Genomic DNA, 22,044 nt, shown 5'->3' on the forward strand with positions numbered 1-22,044 from the left:
ATATAGGCGTTCAGTAAACGCTATTGATCAGTCAGGCTAAAGTGTAAGGTGGCCAGAAGGACCTGAATTCTAATCCCGGCTCTGCCAATTGCTTGCTGTGTGACCTTGGGCAATAATAATAATGTTGGTATTTGTTAAGCGCTTACTATGTGCAGAGCACTGTTCTAAGCGCTGGGGTAGATACAAGGTAATCAGGCTGTCCCACATGAGGCTCACAGTTAATCCTCATTTTACAGATGAGAAGCAGATGAGATGAGAAGCAGCGTGGCTCAGTAGAAAGAGCACGGGCTTTGGAGTCAGGGCTCATGAGTTCAAATCCCAGCTCTGCCACTTGTCGGCTGTGTGACTGTGGGCAAGTCACTTCACTTCTCGGGGCCTCAGTTCCCTCATCTGAAAAATGGGGATGAAGACTGGGAGCCCCACGTGGGACAACCTGATTCCCCTGTGTCTACCCCAGCGCTTAGAACGGTGCTCGGCACATAGTAAGCGCTTAACAAATACCAACATCGTTATTATTATTATTATTATTATTATTATTATTAGATGAGGTAGCTGAGGCCCAGAGAAGTGAAGTGACTTGCCCACAGTCACACAGCTGACAAGTGGGCAAGTCGCTTCACTATTCTGTGCCTCAGTTTCCTCAACCATAGAATGGGGATACCCGTTGTCCCTCCTTCGTAGACTGTGAGCCCCGCACAGGGCGGGGATGGCGTCCGACCTAATTGACTTGTACACCCCAGCGCTTAGAGCAGTGTTCGACTCCTAGTCGGCCCTTAACGGATACCATAGAAAATAAAGAGCGTCGGGTCTGCCATTCAGGGTTCGGATCTGGGCTCCCCAAATTCCCTGACCTCCCGAGCCCCGCGTAGGGGCCCATGAACCTCACTTGTACCACGCACTGCAGCGGGACACCTGGTGGGGGATGAAACGGGGTGAGATTAGCAGAATCTTCCAAGGAAGGAATTGTGCCGAGATCACCGGGAAGAATATTGAGAAAGGCCCATCAGTATGTAGTTAAGAAATCTTAATCTTCACGGGCATATGCCATTTTACCTCATTTCGATCAACTTAAATGTAACGGCGTCTAGATTCTTCCAGGAGGGGTTGGGAAGCCATCTGGTTTCATTTGTCTTTAGGTAGCGGGTGATCGGGCTTCCAGGCGCAGCCCCACAAAAGCCCATCAGAAAAGATGTTTCCATTGTGAGTTTTCACCGAGTGTTCCCGCTGAACAACGAACTGCGTCACCGTACTTGTGGCTCTTTTCTTCCTGGTGCTCGGCAGCTGCTAACTCCACACCGTCACCTCTCTACTCTAACAGTGTTTCTGCCGAGGCAAGAAAACCTTGGCAATTTCTCTTTCGTAACGTGGAAAAGAGGGAGACTTTTTTATGGTATTCGTTCAGCGCTTACTACGTGAACTAAGCGCTGGGGTAGATACAAGTTAATCAGATGGAGCACAGTCAGTCTCTCACGTGGGGCTCAGTTTTAATCCCTACTTTACAGATGAGGTCGCTGAGGCCCAGGGAAGTTAAGAGATCTGCCCAAAGTCACCCAGCAGACAAGTGGCTGCTGGGCAAGTCCTCTAGACTCTAAGCTCGTTGGGGGCAGGGAATGTGTCTGTTTATGGTTATATTGTCCTCTCCCAAGCGCTTAGTACAGTGCTCCGGACACAGTAAGCACTCGGTAAATATGACCGAATGATTGACTTAATGAAGTAGCAGAGCCGGGATTGAAACCCAGGTCCTTCTGACTCGGGTGATGCTCTTTGGCAAGTCACTGAGTTTCTGCTTTCAGACCTTATGTCAGACTCCAGGGTCCTGGAGGGAAATGCCGGGGGAGAGCTGTTTCCAGAGAGCTTGGTTCGGTTGCAGCTGGAGGGATTTGGGTTAGAGGATCAGGAGAAAGTCACCCTCCTCATCCGGGGCCCATTTCCACCGTTGGTTGTGGAATCATTTTCTTGGGCAAGTTGGGAAGGGATCAGTCACTCCCTTCTGGGGTGGATTATCAACCAAACGACAGTTTTTAATGAGCGCTTACTATGTGCACAGCACTGTACTGAGCTCTTGGGAAAGGACAAGACAACAAAATTAGCGGACATGTTCCCTACCCATAACGAGCTGACAGTCTAGTTTATGGGTTATGTACCATCTACAGAGGCAGGGGGATGGTCTGGCTGACTTTCTGAAACAGTAGCATGGGCAGAGCACAAGTTTAGGAGTGGGGCAATAACAATGATAATTACTATTGTTATCGTGGTATGTGTTAAGCGATTAATATGTTCCAGGAACTGGACTAGGCACTGGGGTGGATACGAGTAAATCGGGTTGGACACAGTCCCTGTCATTCATTCATTCATCCAATCATATTTACTGAGCACTTACTATGTGCAGAGCTCTGTACTAAACGCTTGGGAGAGCACAATACAACAATAAACAGTCACATTCCCTGTCCACGACGAGCTTACGATCTAGAGTTGGGGAGACAGATATCATTATAAATAAACAAAACGTGGGGCTCACGGTCTCAATCCCCATTTTACTGAAAAGTGCTTGGGAGAATACAAGAGAAAAACCTGATTATCTTATGTCTATCCCAGCTCTTAGACCAGTGCTTGGCACACCGTTAGTGCCTAACAAATACCACAAAAAAAATTTATTGAGCACTCACTGGGAGCAGCGCACTCTACAAAATACTCAGAGAAGTTAGCGGTACTATTTACTGAGTGGCCCCTGAGCGTAATGCACTGCATTAAGTGCTTAGTAAGTTCCAAACCAGTAATTGACCCATTCCCTGCCCACAGAGAGCTTATTCTCTAATGGGGAAAACGGAGATAAAAATATTTACAAATAGAGTTATCAATGAAAATATTTCAGCGTACAATTGAATAACAGATATACAAAGTGCTCAGGAGGGATATAAATAAATGCACATAAGTGCTGGACCATTTCAGATTCACTGTAAATAATTACTTTTGCCATTTAGTTTCAATAAAAAACTACATTTCACTGGAGGAAAATAAAAACTGCAGGCAGTCCAGTTTTCTCTCCTGAAGCAGGGAAATGAAACTATGCTTGAAAAGGCAGAATATTTCACAGGGAGAAAGAGGGTGTGATATCACACATCAAGGGGAGGTGGGTTTTGTATCTCCATTTTACCGATGGGAAAACTGAGCCAACGAAACGGGAAGTGACTTGCCCAAAGTCACAAAGCAGGCAAGCAGGGGAAGTGGGATTAGAACCCAAGTCCCCCGACCCCCAGGCTTTCCACTACTTCTCTTGCTGAGAAACCATATTGAAGCAGTGTGGTCTAGTGAAAAGAGCACAGGCCTGGGTGTCAGATGACCTGGGTTCTAATCCCGGCCTTTCAGCTCATCTGCCCGGTGACCTTGGGCAAGTCATTTAATCTCACTGTGTCTCGCTTATCTCACCTGTAAGACGGGGACTGTGAGCCCCACGTGGGATGGGGATTGTGTCCAACCTGATTGTCTTGTATTTACCCCAGCGCTGAGTACGGCCGCTTGGCACGTAGTAAGCACTTAACAAATACCAACAAGCAAACAATTCTTCTGACTCAGTTTCCTGGGCCGCAGCCAGGCAAACCAGTTCGGTAACGCATGGCTTCATTACAAGCCTCTGATCTGGAGCGCCTTCCCTCCTCAAATTCCACCATGACTCTACCCTCCTTCAAAGCCTTATTGAAGGGCCCACCTCCTCCAAGAGGCCTTCCCAGACTAAGCCCCACTTTTCCTCATCTCCCACTCCCTTCTGCATCGCCCTGACTTCCTCCCTTTGCCCTTCCCCTCCTCCCAGCCCCACACCACCTAGGCACCTATCTGCCATTTTATTTATTTGTATCGATGTTTGTCTCCCCCACTCCAGATCGGGAGCTCATTGTTTATTGTTATATTTTTTCTTTCCCAAGCGCTTAGTACACTACTCTGCCCACAGTAAGTGCTAAATAAATGTATTTGAATAAGTGAATAAATGAATAATCGCTGTGACTATTCAGGGTGCCGACGTGAAGCTGAGCGGATCCTATCCCCACCATTAAATCCCTCTCGTCTATAATTGAATTAGAGAGAGCCCAGCCAGCTTCCTGCAGACAACGCATCAGGCCCTAACTGGGGTAGAAAACACCCTCTGAAGCCCCTCCACGCCCCCAAAACCACCCACCCAAGTCTTCAGAGCGAGTCACGCAGGTGCCTGGCTCAGGAGAATCAGTCAGTCGTATTTATTGAGCGCTTACGGTGTGCCGAGCACTGTACTGAGTGCTTGGGCGAGGACAGATCAACACAAAACAGACACGTTCGCCACCCACAAAGAGCTTCCAGTCTAGAGGAGAGCAAAGAGGAGAAAAGAACAACTTTAAAAACTGGTTGTGTAACTGCTCCTGCTCGTGTCTATACTCCTGGCAGGGACTTCTGAGGGGGATAGGATTCATTCATTCATTCAATGGTATTTATTGAGCGCTTACTGTGTGCAGAGCACTGTACTGAGCGCTTGGAAAGTACAATTCAGCAATAAAGAGAGACAATCCCTGCCCACATCGTGGGGCGAGGGAACCTTCCAAAATAGGAGAGGGGGGCCCTGGAGTCAGAAGGACCTGGGTTTGAATTCCAGCTCCACCACTTGTCTGCTGCGAGACCTTGACCCAGTCACTTCCCTTCTCTGGGCCTCAATTACCTCATCTGAAAGATGGGGATTGAGACCATGAGCCCTCTGTGGGACAGGTACTGTGTGAAACCCCATTGGCTTGTCTCCACCCCAGAACTGAGCACAGTGCCTGGCACATAGTAAGTGCTTAACCAATACCACAGTTATTCTTGATTTATTTTTTTCTGGGCCGTGCTGGGGACTCTACAGAAGAGAAAATCCAGGCTGTCCTAGAAGAGGAAGAAGGTGAGGAGCCAGGCCCCGGACACTGAGGACCAGAAGTTCCTCGACTCCCCGAGAGTCCAGATTCACCCACTTGGCAGCGAGCTCGGTCTGCCCGGGGCGGAGTGGGGGCCGGAGGTCGACTGACAAATCCAAAATAATCGGATCGAACCTGTCCCAAACAGCACCCACGCTCTGGGCGTGTGGGGGAATATTGTTGTCTTGTAGATATTATTGTATATTATTGAATATTGTTTTATTGTAGTCTCCCAAGCGCTTAGTATACGGCGCCGCACACCGTAGGCGCTCAGTAAATACGATTGAATGAATGAGAATGATAGATTTTAACCCCTATTTCAGGGCTGAGAAAGCTGAAGCTCAGGGATGTGGAGTGACTTGCCCAAAGCCTCACGGCAGATCAGCAGAACGTATGGGTGTGAAAGAATTCTTCTTCTTTTTCGGCGGTTTTCTCATCATATCGTCGCCCTCATCTTCTCCATCATCACCAGCATCTTCCATCCTCTTTGGTATCATTTCCATCTTCTGCTTCATCATGATCATCACCGTCATCATCCTCTTTGTTATCATCAGTGCTCAGGGCAGCGCTTGGCACAGAGTAAGCGCTTAACGAATACCCTCGTTATTATTTTCATCATCTGCTTCATCATCATCCTCTTCATTATCATTTCCATCAGTCGTTGGGTAGAGATTGTCTCTATCTGTTGCCGAATTGTACTTTCCAAGAGCTTAGTACAGTGCTCTGCACACAGTAAGCGCTCAATAAATGATTGAATGAAGGAATTTCCATCTTCTGCTTCATCATCATAAAACCATCATCACCCTCTTCATTATCATCTTCATCGTCTGCTTCATTATCATCATCACCACTCTCTTCATTATCATTTTCATCTGCTTCATCACCATCACCCTCCTCCTCCTCATCACGATCGTCACCACTGTCTTCATTATCATTTTCATCATCTGCCTCATCAGCGGAAAGAGCCCGGGCTTGGGAGTCAGAGGTCATGGGTTCTGATCCCAGCTCTGCCACTTGTGACGTTGGGCAAGTGGCTGAACTTCTCTGAGCCTCAGTTACCTCCTCTGTAAAATGGGGATTAAGACTGTGAACCCCACGTGGGACAACCTGATAACCTCGTATCTATCCCAGCGCTTAGAACAGTGCTCGGCACGTAGTAAGCACTTAACAGATACCATTGTTTTTTTATTATTATTATCAACAAGGGGGAGAACTCATGAGGAGGGGGCAGGCAGACACAGATACAACTTGCAATCCGACAGTCGTCCTGACAGAACTTGGGAGCTGGCTCAGAGATATTAAGGTTTTTATTGGTAAAAGAAAATGAGGAAACAAAATCCTCCAGAGAGTGCTTTGAATCTTCTGAAAACAGAAATTGTGGCCACAGGCAAAGAGGAATGTTCAGACTACCTGTTTTTGACACTTAATGAAGTCAAATGAGCATCAGATGGTGAAAACAGAGTCTTGCCTTGAAAGAGCCGATCGAGAAATTTCCGCTGCGTTACAGGCGTTTCTGAAATCTGTGGATTCCTTATTACGGAACTCAACGCAGCTGACGTTTTTCCACGCCGGACTAGCTGGGAAACCTGGTCTGAGCTCTCTCAGGCTCACGGAATCTACTCTTCCAGTTAAAGCTGGGACACTTCACTGACCTAATTCAGGTATGGATTTTCCTAAACAGCATTGTTCCTGTCAAGCCACGTGGGAAGGGAGACAAATTAGATCATGTGAAAAATATTCCAGTTCAAGCTAGAAAGGAATCTTTGGTAACTGGGATGGAGAAAGGTAAGCTAGAGATGTGGGCGGGTGTGAAATGGGGCTGATTCTATCTCACTATCTATGTCAGACTGAAAGAAAAAAAAGGTGGGTGGGAAAGCAGCCTGGCCTAGTGGAAAGATGCCTGGGAGTTAAGGGACCTGAGTTCTAATCCCATTTCCGCCACTTGTCTGCTGGGTGACCTCGGGCGAGTCACTTAACTTCTCAGTTTCCTCAACTAGAAAATGGGAGGAAAATGCCATTTCTCACTCTGTCTCGGACTGTGAGCCCCACGTGGGACAGGGGATTGCGTGCAACCTGATGTTCTTGTATCTATCCCAGCACTAAGTACGGTGCCTGGCACATAATCAGCGCTTAACAAATATCACAGTGATTATTGTTAGGTGAGAGAAGCTTGGATTCCTGCTGTGGGCTAATGACCGGTGTTTGGGTTAAGCACGGGGGCATTGCTGCCACTTGCCCTGTAACTCCGTGATGAAACCCAGGGGAACTAAAAAGCAGAGAAGACGAGCAAGTCCATCAAGGTTCAGCTCCGGGTCTCCTTCTATTCGCCCTCTAAACCCGCTCCCTCGGAGAACTCATTCGCTCCCAAGGCTTCAACTCCCAACTCTATGCCGATGATTCCCAGATCTCCATCTCCAGCCCTGATCTCTCTCCCTCTCTGCAGTCTCACGTTTCCTCCTGCCTTCAGGACATCCCTATCTGGGTGTTCCGTCGACCCCGAAAACTTAACAGGTCCAAAACGGAACTCCTCATTTTCCCTCCCAAATCTTATCCAGGACACAGCACCCCTGTAGAGAGCACCACCATCCTTGCTAGCTCACAAGCCTATAACCCTGGCATTATCCCCGACTCGTCTCTCTCATTCAACCCACCCATTCAGACTGTCACCAAATCCTGTCGTCTCAACCTCGCTACAGTCCACCCCTTCCTATCCTATCCAAACTGCTACTAAGCTGATCCAAGCACTTATCTATCCCGCCTTGATGACTGCTTCAGCCTCCTCTCTGACCTCCCTGCCTCCTGTCTCTCCCCACTCCAGTTCATACTTCACTCTGCTGCCCGGATCGTTTTTCTACAGAAACCTTCAGTCCATATTTTCCCTCTCCTCAAGAACCAGCGTGGTGCAGTGGAAAGAGCACGGGCTTGGGAGTCAGAGTTCATGGGTTCGAATCCCGGCTCCGCCGCTTGCCAGCTGGGTGACTTTGGGCAAGTCACTTGACTTCTCTGGGCCTCAGCGACCTCATCTGTAAAATGGGGATTAAAACTGTGAGCCCCACGGGGGGACGACCTGATTACCTTGTATCCCCCAGCGCTTAGAACAGTGCTTTGCACATAGTAAGCGCTTAACAAATACCACCATTTAAGAGCCTCTTGTGGTTGCCCATCCTCTTCCTTCTAATCAAATAGAAACTCCCAGCCATCGGTTTTAAGCACTCAGTCAGCTCGCCCCCTCCTACCTCTCCTCATTAATCTCCTACCCCAGCCCAGCCCACACACTCCGTTCCTCTGGCACCTGCTTCCTCACTGTGCCCCCATCTCGTCTGTCTCACCGCCAATCACTTTCCCAATTCCTTCTCTTAGTGAGGAATTCCCTCCCCCTCCATGAACACCATCACTCTTTTCACTTTCAAACTTGAATAAGTTCACATCTCCTCCAAGAGGCCTTCCCCAATTATGCCCTCTTTCCCCCAGCTCCCTCTCCCTCCTGCGTCATCTGGGCACTTGAATCTGTGCCATTAGGGCATATGAAATTCACCTGATATTCATGTATATGCCCTTAAATTATATATTAGGAGTGACTTTTCTTTTTATGTCTGTCCTCCCCTCTAGACTTGAAGCTTGCTGTGGACAGGGAATGTGTTTCCCACCTCTGTTGCAGTACATCCTCAGGAGTTCAATACAGTTCTCGGCCCGGAGTAAGCGCCTGAAATATTCCATGGATGGAATCATTAAGACATGGCAAGAACCTCGCAGGACATTTTCATCCTGTCAAGATCTGGGAATTAGAAAGCGTAAAAATGAATAAACCACCCACTCACCTGACAATCTGTATTTTTTCCTCCCCTTAAAGCTCAGGATATTGACGGAAACGTTCTCCGGGAAGCAAAACGTCCGCATTACGACTAAGAAATTGGAGTAGACAGAAAGCCGGGCTTTAATAAAGCCGAGGAGGGAAGCGAATCTCTTTTGGTTTGAATAATTTGAGTGCCTGGCTGGGCCGCCAGTTCTGAAGCACTGCACAATTAGGTTGGCGAGTTAGCGGCACCAAAGGCAAATGAAATTCAGCTCATCCCATCACCTGACACTGACTCCTACCTGCTGCGCATCCGACTCTGCTTCCTTCCAGAGGATCAGTCAGTCGTTTTTACTGAGAGCTTACGGTATGCAGAGCACTGTACTAAGTGCTTGGGAGAGGACAATACGACGATCTAACAGATGCGATCCCTGCCCACAGCGACCTCGCGGTCTAGAGGGGTAGGCAGATATGAGTAGGAATAAATAAATGACCGATGTGGACAGAAGCGGTGTGGGACTGGGAGGGGGGATGAATAAAGGGAGTGAGTCAGGGCGATGCAGAAGGGATGGGGAGAGAGGAAAGGAAGGCTTAATCGGGGAAGACCTCCTGGAGGAGATGTGCCTTCAATAAGGCCTTGAAGATATGAAGAGGGAGGGCCATTCCAGGCCAGAGACAGGATCGGGTGACAGATCGGCGGAGAGATGTACGAGATCGAGGTATAGTGAGCCGCTCAGCCTAGTGGAAAGAGCCTGGGCCTGGGAGTCAGATGACCTGAGTTCTGATTCTGCTCTGCCACTCGTCTGCTGGGTCACCTTGGACAAGTCATTCAACTTCTCCATGCCTCAGTGTACGATGGGGATTCAACACGTTCCCCGTCCTACTTAGACTGTGAGCCCTGCATACGACAGGGACTGTGTCTGACCTGATTATCTTTATCTTTCCCAGTGCTTAGAACAGAGCTTGGCAAATAATAAACGTTGATTATATATTATTATCGATATTCCAGAGATGCAAACCAGATTACCGACTGGGTTGGGGAATGCAGAGGGCTTCCATAAAGGATCCCCCAGCCCACAAGCTGGTATTTGCTAAGCGCTTACTGTGTATCAATAGATTCATGACGTTAACTGAGCGCTTACTGTGAGCAGAGCACTGTACTAAACACTTGGGAGAGGGCACTATAATAGAGTTAGTAGGGCACGTGCCCGCCCATAGGGAGCTCGCAGTCTAAAGAGACACTAAAATAAATTACAGATATAGATGTAAGTGTAAGATAGAGTAAGCCTCTCACTCTAGGCTTCAAGGCTCTCCATCACCTCGCCCCTTCCTACCTCCCACCCGGCACGCTCCGCTCCTCCGCCGCCCGCCTCCTCGCCGTCCCCCGGTCTCGCCCGTCCCGCCGTCGGCCCCCGGGCCCCGTCCCCCCGCGGTCCCGGGACGCCCTCCCTCCTCGCCTCCGCCGAACTCATTCTCTTGCCCTCTCCGAAACCCTACTTAAAGCTCACCTCCTCCGAGAGGCCTTCCCGGACTGAGCTCCCCTCTTTTCCCTCTGCTCCCTCTACCCGCTCCTTCACCTCTCCGCCTCTAAGCCCGCTCCTCGCCCCTCTCCCGTCCCATCCCCTCGGCGCCGTACCCGTCGGCTCGACTGTATAGATCTTCATCGCCCTATTTATTTTGTTTAATGAGATGTACATCGCCCCGATTCTATCTGCCACTGTTTTAATGAGATGTTCTTCCCCTCGACTCTATTCATCGCCATCGTTCTCGTCCGTCCGTCTCCCCCGATGAGACCGTGAGCCCGTCAAAGGGCGGGGACCGTCTCTGTTGCCGATCTGTCCATTCCAAGTGCTTAGTACAGTGCTCTGCACATAATAAGCACTCAATAAATACTACTGAATGAGTGAATGGAAGTGCCGACTGTGGGGTGAATCAAGGGAGCAAATCCAAACGTGAGGGCGACACGGAAGGGAGTGAGAGTAGGGGAAATGAGGATTTAGTCGGGGGAGGGCCTCCTGGAGGAGGCGTGCCTTCAAAGAGGCTTTGAAGGGGATCGTCTGTCAGATATGAAGTGAGAGGGAGTTCCAGGCCAGAGGCAGGATGTGGGTGAGGGTTTCACAGTGAGTCCGAGGCACTTAGATAAATACAAGCTAATCAGATTGAACACAGTCCCCTTCCTGCAAAGGGCTCAAGAACAGGTATTGACTTGCCATTGAATTCCACCCCGGGATTCAAGATAAGAATAATAATTATAATAGAATTTGCTAAACCATTCCTAAGTGCCAGGAACTGGATTCAGCGCTGTGGTGGATACAAGCAGATCAGGTCGGACAGAGTCCCTGTCCCGTACAGGGTTCACAGTCTCAATCCCCATTTTACAGATGAGGTAACTGAGGCACAGAGATGCGAAGTGACTTGCCCAAGGCCACACAGCAGACGAATTGCAGAGCTGAGATTAGGATGGTCATCTTGAAGACAGCCAGGGCTGTCTCTAATAATAATAATGTTGGTATTTGTTAAGCGCTCACTATGTGCGCCGAGCACCGTTCTAAGCGCTGGGGTAGACACAGGGGAATCAGGATGTCCCACGTGGGGCTCACCGTCTTAATCCCCATTTTACAGATGAGGTCACTGAGGCACTGAGAAGTTAAGTGACTTGCCCAAAGCCACACGGCTGACAAATGGCCCAGCCGGGATTTGAACCCATGACCTCTGACTCCAAAGCCCGTGCTCTTTCCACTGAGCCACGCTGCTTCTCTGAGATGGGAGCAGCTCATAGCCTTGTGTAGCGAGTGGAAAAAATAAATAAAATAAAACGGCGGTATTTGTTAAGCGCTTACTATGTGCAAAGCCCTGTTCTAAGCGCTGGGGGGGATACAAGGTGATCAGGTTGTCCCACGTGGGGCTCACAGTTTTAATCCCCATTTTACAGATGAGGTAACGGGCACAGAGAAGTTAAGTGACTTGCCCTAAGTCACACAGCTGGCAAGCGGCAGAGGTGGTGAGGCAGTGCAGCCTATTGGGAAGAACATGGGTGAGGGAGTCAGGGGCTGCGGGTTCAAGTTTCCGTTTTGCCACTGGGTTGCTGTGTTACCCGAGGCAAGTCACGTAACCTCTCTGAGCCTCCGTCTCCTCATCCCTAAAATGCGAGCCGCCAGTACCAGCCTCTCCCTGTTCCTCAGAGATATCATCAGCTCATTATGGGCAGGGAACGTTTCAGCTAATTCTGTTGTATTGTACGATCCCAACCATTTAATACAGTGCTCTGCGCATAGTGGATGCTCAATACAGACCTCTCCTTACAGTGGATGCCCAGGACAGTGCTCCGCACGCAGTAGACATTCAGCACAGTACTCTGTGCGTAGTGGACGCTCAGCGCAGCTCTCTGCACACCTTTGCTGCCCCAGATCAGTGTCCCGCACCTACGAGGCATCCAGTACAGTGCTCTGACCCGCAATCAGTACACAGTCAGGACTCTCGATCGCTCCCATACGAGATGATTCACTCTTCCAGAGCAGCAACAGTTCTAGACGGAGAGCTCAGTGAGGCCCGAGAATGTGTCTGTTGTTGTAGTGTATTCTCCCAGGTGCTTAACACAGTGCTTCGCGCACGGTAAGCGCTCAATCAGGACAACTGCATGAATGACGCTGTGATGCCTGAGAGGACCCCCAAATTAGAGAGGCTTAGCAGGAAAGGACTTGAGGGAAGCAGCGTGGCGTAGTGGATGGAGCCTGGACCTGGGAGTCAGAAGGTGACGGGTTCTAATCCCAGCTCCGCCACTCGTCTGCTGTGGGACCTTGGGTAAGTCACTTCACTTCTCGGGGGGCTTCAGTTCCCTCATCTGTAAAACGGGAACTGGAAGTGCAAGCCCCACGCGGGACAGGAAATGTGTCAAACTTGATTTGCTCGTATCCTCCCCGGCGCTTAGTAGAGCGGCTGCTACGGAATGAGCACTTAACGCATACCACAGTTACTATCCTTACTATCGAATCCAGAGAAGCCTACGTCCCAAGTCCAGTTCTGATGGTCTGAAAGGCCCGTCTCTGCTGCCTTTTGGCTCGGCTCTGCCCTGTCCCTCCTCCCACGCCATGGCCGGGGAAGGTCCCCGGCCTCCGGGCTGACCCCGATCGTAGATTCATCCATCCGAACATGTGGGGATCGTGGAGGTGGCCGGGGGGGGGGGGGGGGGGGGGGGTATAGGCAGGCAGGTGGGTGGGGAGGTGAAGGTTACATGTACATCTGCGTACGTAGATACATCTACCCCATGCACAGACACAAACGTATCCTCACACAGAGACCCACACTGACTCCCGCACCGCCCTGCTTGCCGTCTGTCGCATCTGGAGCCATTTCTGTTTCTCCTACCTGCACCTCCTGCCACCAGCTCCCAAAATCTTAGCTGGAACAAAGCTGCCTGTGGATCTGACGCGCCGATCACACCTGCCATCTCTCCCTCCCTCCCTCTCCCCGTTCCTTCATCCCTCTGTCTTTCCCTTCCTCTCTCCCTCCTCCCCTCTCCCTCCCTCTTCCCATGCCTTCAATCTTCTGTCTTTTCCTTCCTCTGTCTCTCCCTTCCTTCTTCCTTCATCCCTCCCTCTCTCCCTCTCCCTTCTTTCATCCCTCCATGTCCCCCTTCCACACCCCTGCATCTTTTCCTCCCTCTCTCCATCCCTCCCTCCCACCCAACCCCAGACCGCCGAAAACAAAAATCTTCCGAAAGGGGGGGGGGGTCAGGCCTCTGGGCCAAACCCCATTCCTTCTGCCACGATATTAGCCTTCACCCTCACCCCAGGGAGTCGACCAAGACTTCCAGCGCAGCGCCTCGGTTGCCGAGAAGAGGGAGTGGAGAGCTTTCTTGATGCTAGCTCCCGCCTTAGAGATAAACAAACTCAAAGAGGCCTTGGAAGTATTGACATTGGACAAGGAAGCGAGAGAGAGAGAGAGAGAGAGAGAGAAACAGCAGAGCCATCCTGACTGATTGTTCCAGCTGAAGGGGGGACTTTTTCTATTTCATGTTTGGTGCCTACGTCGCTAGGACGCTTGCTGCGATGAAGTAGAACTATCGGGTGCTCTATACAGAGTCCTTCTTCACCGCAGCCCTCAGCACATAGGAAGCACTTAGTACACTGTCTAAACCGCAGCAGGAATCCAGCACAATATTATGCAGACGGTAGGCAATTAGTACAGTGCCTTGCCCACCAGACTCCCGGTACAGTGTTCTGCACCCAGGAGGCACCCAGTACAGCGCTGTCCCCCAGTTCACTGCCAGTATAGTATTCTGCTCACGGTAAGCAGCCAGTAATCATAATAATGCTATATCGGTTAAGTGCTTAGTATGTACCAGGCACCGTACTAAGCGCCGAGGCGGGCACGAGCAAATCGGCTTGGACACAGCCCCCTGTCCCACATGGGGCTCACCGTCTCAATCCCCATTTTACAGAGGAGAGAAGCGAGGCCCGGAGCAGTGAAGTGACTTGCCCAAGGTCAAATAGCAGAGAAGTGGTGGAGCCAGGATTAAACCCCATGACCTTCTGACTCCCCGGCCTGCGCTCTATCCATTGCATCATGCTGCTTCTCCTTGCAGCACCTTGCAGTGCAGTGTCTTGCTCACTCTAGACTACTAGCACAGTGTTCTGCACACGGGGGCCATTCAGTACAGTGTCTTGCCCACACCCAGTACACCCAACAATCAACTAGGGCAGGGCTCTGCTCACTTTCATGCCTGTCTCGCCTCCCTTGTGGGCAGCGAATGAATCCTTCGCTTGTTTTGCTCTCTCTTAAGGGCGTAGCACGGTGCATCGCTTACGAGGTGGCGCTCAGAAAATGCCCCTCTTACTACTCTTCATCTGGAAAAGTTGTTTAAGGGTGCCACGACCCTCGGAGGTAATACAGGTGTGAGACCAGCCGAGAATTTTACCAATTACCACATTAGTTTGAAGGTTCAAATGCTCCACGTCATAATTTTGGTACGAGCCAGAGAAGAAGGAAGAGAAGGAGAAGGAAGAGGACGAGGAGGAGGAGGGGTAATGGTATTTATTGAGCACACGCTGGATGCAGTGTACTGTACCAAGCAATTCGACACGTCCAAACCCAATTCAGCTCCCAGCCTTTCAGATCCCAGCTGGGTAAAGCAATGATCCAATCCTCAACTCCACATAATCCAATGATCCGATTTCCACCTCCCCCTCCCGACCCCGGCCGGGTCGAAATACGGGAGGGACTCTGCCAATCTACCACCCCTTGAATCAAATAGGTCCTCTCTCTCGTTTCAGCGGTCAAGGGGGATCCGTGGATTTAACGATTCAAGGCTGGAGAAAGCACAGTCATGTTTTCGGAAACTCCAAGAACCAGAGCCAGGGAGGGTTTAGAATGCCCACGGGGACCCCGGGCAAAAGCAGCCAAGCGTAGCCCGGAGAACCCTCCCGTCTGGTTTGCCACCCGTCCCTCTCTCCATTTAGCTAATGACCGGCGACCTCTCCCCGGCGGGCCTGAAGCGAAAAGCGAATTTTCTCGGCCCTACGGAGAGCCGGTCCTCCGGCTCGCTGCCGGAGAAAGATGTGGAGGGCCTGGACCGTAAATTTGACTTGGTTTCTCGCACACGAAATCTACCGTCATCATCGCCCCCTGCCACCCCTGTGTCTTGCAGGGGGATGGTCACATCAGGCTTCCTAACAGATCCCGCCAGGCCAGTCAATCCTGGAGGGCTTCTGTGCACAGGGAGCGCTCAATAAATGCCGTTGATCGACAGCTCGGAGGGCGCCGGGTGTCTTGCGGGACCTGAAAAGATCCTTAAAAGCCAGCCGGTGGGACAACTTGTTCTCTGAGATATTTCATGTCTCTGCTATTACGGCTCTGCAGTCGGAGCCCTGCATCTTTTACCGGGGAGGAATTTAGGGAGAGGGATGGGGGAGGGGGGAAGGGGACCCGTCACCATGGCAACGGATCTAATTGATAGGCCGTGGATTTCTTTCTTACCACACGGTGGTGCCAATCTCCTTGAATATGAATCGAAACATTGCGGAAAGTTTGGTCTCCCGTTATTGGGGTGCGGGGGGGAAAAAAAAGTACTTTGAAATTCAGAGCCAGGTTGATTTTTTTTTTAAAAAAAAAAAAAAAACCACATACTAAACTAAAAAACAAACTTCTCTTCTTCCTTTCTTCAGTGGGGATAAGTGCGTGCGGGGGCGGGAGGAGAAAAAGGCATTTGTATTTTCTTAAATTATCTAAGACATCCGAGAATTTCAGAGGTTGGGTGAATCACTGAATCTCGGTAAAACGTTTATTCTTATCACGTGAAATAGACGGACCGATGCCACAGCTCGGTAAGACGGAACGGGACGTCTGGGTAAAGATGAGACGCTCAGAGTTCATCCACAACTTGCCCTCGACTGTCCCGAACCCTCTCGGTCAGGACAGAGGGAGACTGCAGAGCAAATTAGACTCCTATTCTGCATGTTGGTTTCCTTTTTACCCTACTCGAAAAATCCCTTACCCCCTCGATCTGCCGCTCCACGCTCTGAAAATCATAGCAAAGGGGGCTTATAAATTATTACCATCGGCTATTTTATTTATAGCATAATGCTTTAATTTTTCCTAGGCCGTCTTCTGTGTAATGGCGTGTGTCTGCACATGTTGTCTCATCGTCATTCCCATTAGGGGGAGAGTTTTAAAAAAATACCAGATTATGCTTGGCATGATCTTGGTTTTTTATGAGAATTGTCATGTCTTGGGCTAAAGAGCTCTTTCTGAATTATCACCTGCCCCCCACCCCCCCACACTAATGCAGAATTTGTTCATTTTACCGCTAAATACCTTGACACTGCTTCTTGAAGCTACTCCGGTGCTAAACACTCGGTTCATCGCCCTGCACACGGTATGGGCTGAATAATTACCCCTGGCAGTAGTAGTAAAATAATAATAATATTAGTCGAGAGCTTAGTATGAGCCCAAACCCTGTACTAAACGCTGGGGTAGATAGAGAAGCAGCATGGCTTAGTGGATAGAGCCCGGGCCTGGGAGTCGGGAGATCGCGGATCCCGATCCCCACTCCACCAGTTGTCTGCTGGGTGACCTTGGGCAAGTCACTTCTCTGGGCCTCAGTTCCCTCATCTGTAAAGTGGGGACTGAGACCGGGAGCCCCACATGGGACAGGCGCTTAGTAGAGTGCCTGACATAGTCAGCGCTTAACAGATAGCATCATCAGCGTCATTATTGTTATTATTATGCAAGATCATCAGGTCCCACACGGGGCTTCACCGTCTTAGGCAGAAGGGAGGACAGGTATTGAACCCCCATTTTACCGATGAGGACCCTGAGGCCCAGTGGAGTATAATGACTTGTCCAAGGTCACAAAGCCGACCCGTGGCTGGCTCTCCCTCCCGGATTCCACAGGGCGTCCAGGCAGCTGCTAAGAACAACGCATCGCAAGGGTGAGCGTATGAAATGCCACCGTCGGGTCTCCGACCCGGCAGGGGTGTAGACGCTTTGAAGCCGAGAGGACTGCAGTGGGTCTGAATCCCCAAACCCGGGGATGCGACTCGGCTTGCCCTTCAGCAAGTCCGGAATGCACCTCCGGCACCGCCCGGAAGACACGGCGTCCAGTCGATCCGCCCCGTGGCATTTACTGGGCGCTTCCTGGGGGGAGGGGCACCGTACTGAGCGCTCGGGAGAGCTCGATACAGAAGAGCGGGCAGACACGTCCCTCCGTCCACTGCGTGCCCCCCCAGACCACGACTCTGTATAGCGCGGAAATGGGTACCACCTCCCCATCCCCCCCCCCCCCCCGGAGATCAGAGAAGAAGAGGAGAGGGTCTGGGAGCCCCCCCACCCACCCCCAGCTTTCCAAACCCGCATCCACCTCCTTCCCCGCGCCCTGCACCCCCAAAGTCTCACCCAACCCCCCTCCTGCAAGTTCTAAACTTGGGGAGAGGGGCTCCTCCCTCCTCCACACAATCCCCCCCCCCACCCCCCCCCCATGCAGTCTTGGATGGAAACGTATCTCCTTCTCGGTCTCCCTCCCTCCCCCTCATTCATCCATCCGCCCATTCGATCGTATTTATGGAGCGATTACTGGGTGCAGAACACTCTACTAAGCGCTTGGAAAGTACAATTCGGCAACTAAAGAGAGACGGCCTCCGCCCACACCGGGCTTACAGTCTAGAGATGGGGGAGACAGATTAAAACGAGTAAACAGGCATCGATAGAAATCGAATTATAGATAGGGGGAGGGGTCCCCCACCTCCTGGGTTTCCCCTCCCCCGGGGAACCTTGCTTCCTCCCTAAAAGAGCCCCCAAATTCTCCCCCCCCATCACCACCAGCACCCTCCAGCTCAGGCCCAAAGCGAGGTGGAGGAACCCCCTCCTCCATGCAGGCCACCCTGCAGAACGCACGTTTTCCTCCTCCTCTTCGGGGGGTCCCAGGCACAAGACCGGCGGTGGTGGGGGGGGGGATCTTGGGGTTCCCAGACGGACCCAGGGTGGGGGGGGCCTCGTCCCGCCTCCCAGGCATCCTGCACCCACAGCTCCGATTTGGGATGGTGGGATGCCGGGGGGCGACCCAATCCCCCCATCCTCCATCCCCCACCACCCCTATTTCGGGCCCGAACAGGGGAGGGAGAAGGGAGGGAGGATCGACGGATACCTTGCCAGTGTGTACATGCATGTGTGTGTACGTGTTTGTGTGTGGGCGCATGGGTGTGCGTGTTTCCCTGAGGGGGGGCCTGGGCACGTCTGTCGACGTGCGTGTCTACCTTAGAACAGTGCTTCGCACGTAGTAAGCGCTTCACAGATGCCATCATCGTTATTATGATCTGGGTGCCTTACCCGTGTGAGTGTCAGTGGATGTGTGTCTGTGTGTGTTTGTGTGTCTATACCTGGATCTGTGTGTCTGCCTCTATACCCGTGTGGGTCTGTTGCTGAGTGTGTGTGTGTGTCTGTGTGTGTGTGTGTATGGGCGCATCTGTACCTGTGTGAGCGACTGTGGCTCTGCGACTGTGTGTGTGTCTGTGACTCTGTGTGTGTGTGTGTGCATTTGGACCTGTGTGACCGTCTGTGACCCTGTGTGTTTCTGTGTCTGTGTGTTGTGCATTTGGACCTGTGTGACCGTCTGTGACCCTGTGACCGCGTGTGTTTCTGTGACTCTGTGTGTCCGTGACTGTGTGCGTGCGTGTGTGTACTCGGACCTGTGTGAGCGTCTGGGAGCCCGTGACTGTTTCTGTGTGCGTGTGTGTGTGTGTGTGTCTGTGACTCTGTGTGCCTGTGACTGTGTGCGCATTTGGACCTGTGTGAGCGTCTGCGACGCTGGGACTGTGCATGTGTGTGTGTGTCTGTGAGTGGGGGGGGGGGGGCGCCTCTGTACCTGTGTGAGCGTCTGTGACCGTGTGTGTGTGTGTGTGTGTGAGTGTGGGACGGGGATGGTGGGGTCGGTCGGGGTGGTTTGGGGTCGGGGGGGGCGGGGGGGGGAGGGTCACTCACTGCAGTAGGCGATGAGGAGGCTGGCCAGGATGACGATGGCCCAGAAGGTGGAGGCCACGCTGGGGACTCCTCCGGGCAGGCCTCCGGGCAGCCCTCCGGACACGCCGCCGCCCGCCATCCGCCTCCTCCTCCTCCTCCTCCTCCTCCCGGACGCCGCGCCCATCCAACCACCGCCTCCTGGACGCTCCTGGGGGCGTCTAGCCCGCTGCCCGCTCCGCTCCCGGGGGGCGTCCGCCCCGCTGCCCGGTCCGGTCCCGGAGCCGTCTAACACGCTCCCCCCGGCCGGTCCCGGGATCGTCTAGCCCGGTGGCCGGTCCGGTCCTGGGGCCGTCTGCCCGCCGCCCGGTCCGAGGGTCGTCTCGCCCGCTCCCCCGTCGGGTCCCGGGGGCGTCTGCCCGCCGCCCGGTCCGGGGGTCGTCTAGTACACTGGCCGATCCGGTCCCGGGGGCCGTCCGGTCCGGGGGGCGGCTGCCCAGGTCCGGTCCGAGGGTCGTCCGGCACGCTGCCCGGTCGGGTCCGGCCGCTGTCCGTTCCTTCGGGCGTCTGGCCGCTGGCCGGTCCGAGCCGGGGGTCGTCTAGCACGCTGCCCGGTCGGGTCCGGGGGGTGGGGGGGGGGGGGGAGGGGAGGAGGAGAGCTGTCCGGTCCTGGGGGCGGGGGGGGCGGCGTCTGCCTGCCGCCGGGTCCGGAGCTGGTCTGGCCGCCGGCGGGTCCGGTCGGGGGGTCGTCTAGCACGCTGCCCGGTCCGGTCCTGGGGGGGGGGCGGGGGGCGGGGGGCGCTCACCGGTCCCGGCGCCCCCCGCCCCCGCCTCCACGTGGGACACCCCCCAAGAGCATCCTCTCCCCGGAGCCCCCCCCCCCGGCCCCCAGTCCCTTTTCCCCCCCCAAAAAAATTCCAGTGGCCAGAAAAATGCAAGCAGGCAAAATGGATGGCCACCAGCGACACCCCGGCTCTCAGCCGCCTCCCTCCCTCCCCCCCCCCCCCCCCCCCGGAGCGGGCAGAGGAAGGACAAAATTAGCCCCCCGCCCCCCGGCCGGCAGCCCCCCACCGGCGGACCCCCGCCCACCAACCCTCAGCTCAACCCTCGGGTGAGGAGTTGCGCACGGGGAAGTTTAATCGGGGTGCCCCCCCCCCCACCGCCTCCTCCCCCCCCCCCAAAGACCACCCCTCACCCCCCTTAGCTCCGTCAGCCCCGACCCCCGTCGCCCCCCGCCTCCATCCCCCTCCCCAAGTCCGACGAGCCCCCGCCGCCGCCAGAGGAGGTGCAGCCAGTCCTGGGGGGAGGGGCGGGAAGGGGGGGGGGAGGGGAAGGGAAGAGGAGGACCCGGCTCCGGGCGGTGGGGGGAGAATTTGGGGAGGGGGCGAGATGTGTTTGTAAATCCGCCGGGGAAGAGATGCCAGGGAGATGGAGCCCGGCACGAAGAGGAGCTCAGGAGGAGGAAAAGGAGCAGGAGGATGGAGGAGGAGGAGGGAGGAGGAGGGGAGGGGCCAGAGGGGGAGGGGCCGGGAAGAGGGAGCCCCCCGCCGGAGCCAAATCTGGGAATGGCCACAGAGATGGGCCGGGGGCTCCCAGAAGGAGAGGAGGGAGGGGGAAGGAGGAGGAGGAGGAGGGAGAGGGGAGGAGGAGGACCCCCCTCCCCCAATCTGTGACGCGACGACCCCCTCCGCCCCATCTCCCCCACTATCCCGGGGAATAACGGATCGGGCCTGAATTTTCCTCTCCTTCCAGCCTGCGGGGTCCGGCCGGTCCCTTCCCTTCGCCCTCCTCCCACCCCGCACTCCCGCTGCCCGGAATTCTCTTCAGCTATCTTGGTGCTATCGATGCCCGCCTACTCGTTCCGTTTTGATGTCCGTCTCCCCCCTTCTGGACTGCGAGCCCGCTGTTGGGTAGGGGCCGTCTCTATCTGTTGTGCATTGGTACGGTCCAAGCGCTTAGAACAGTGCTCCGCACGCAGCAGGCGCTCGGTAAATACGACTGAGTGAACGAAAGACGGAACGGAAGAAGGAGCCGAAGGGAGATGAGACGTTGCCCTCTCCCGCTCCCCTGAGGTCTCGGGGGCAGGAGGGAAGGGGGGACCGAAAAGGTGGAGATTGGGGAGGGGGTGGAGGGCATTCATTCGTTCGATCGTATTTAGCGAGCGCTTACTGGGCTCAGAGCGCTGTACTGAGCGCTTGGGGATGTACAATAAAGCAATAAAAAGGGACGATCCCTGTCCACAACGAGGTCACGGTCTAGAGGTGCGGGGAGAGAGAACGTTTGCGCTGATGTTCTACAGACATCGGTAGAAATATCTAAAATGACAGATCGGGACATGAGTGGTGTGGGGCTGGAAAGGGGTGGGGGAGAGGCAAGGGAGCGGATCAGGGCGACACAGGAGGGAGTGGGAAATGGGGGAGAGTGGGGCTTAGTTCGGGAAGGCCTCTCGGAGGAGATGGGCTTTTAGGAGGGCTTGGAAGGGAGGGAAGAGTCACTGTCTGACAGATTTGAGGAGGGAGGGTGTTCCGGGCCAGAGGTGGGACGTGGGCCGGGGGTCGAAGGTGAGACAGGCGAGATGGAGGCCCGGCGAGGAGGTTAGCGGCACCAGAGGAGGCAAGAGCGTGGGCTGGGCTGGGAAGGAGAGAGGGGAGGGGAGGTAGGAGGTGGAAAGGTGATGGACAGCTTTAAAGCCAATGGTGAGGAGTTTCTGTTTTTCATAGGTGGTTAGGTAACCACTGGAAATTGTTGAGGAGAGGGATGGCGTGTCCTAAGCGTTTCTGTAGAAAGATGATCCCGGCAGCGCAGTTGAAGTATGGACTGCAATGGAGCAGAGGGGTGAGCAGACAAGTGGGGAGGGCGAAGGGGTGGGCAGAGCAGAGGGGTGAGGGGGAG

At 53.5% G+C, this 22,044-nt stretch overlaps 1 protein-coding gene across 2 annotated transcripts in view; it reads right to left on the minus strand.

The window, feature by feature from the left end:
* TAFA5 (TAFA chemokine like family member 5) overlaps window positions 1-19,784 on the minus strand; it is a 190,257-nt gene extending 170,473 nt beyond the window's left edge. The window contains exon 1 of one of the 2 annotated variants that reach the window (XM_029079525.2): window positions 19,177-19,772. In XM_029079525.2, the coding sequence (XP_028935358.1) occupies window positions 19,177-19,339 (163 nt within the window). In that variant the 5' untranslated portion in view covers window positions 19,340-19,772. Of the gene's footprint in view, window positions 1-19,176 lie in introns of both variants that reach the window. The other variant, XM_039914104.1, reaches the window with a different exon arrangement.
* Between the last annotated feature and the right edge of the window lie 2,260 nt (window positions 19,785-22,044).

Source organism: Ornithorhynchus anatinus, chromosome 14 (assembly GCF_004115215.2).
Source record: "Ornithorhynchus anatinus isolate Pmale09 chromosome 14, mOrnAna1.pri.v4, whole genome shotgun sequence".
NCBI lineage: Eukaryota > Metazoa > Chordata > Mammalia > Monotremata > Ornithorhynchidae > Ornithorhynchus > Ornithorhynchus anatinus.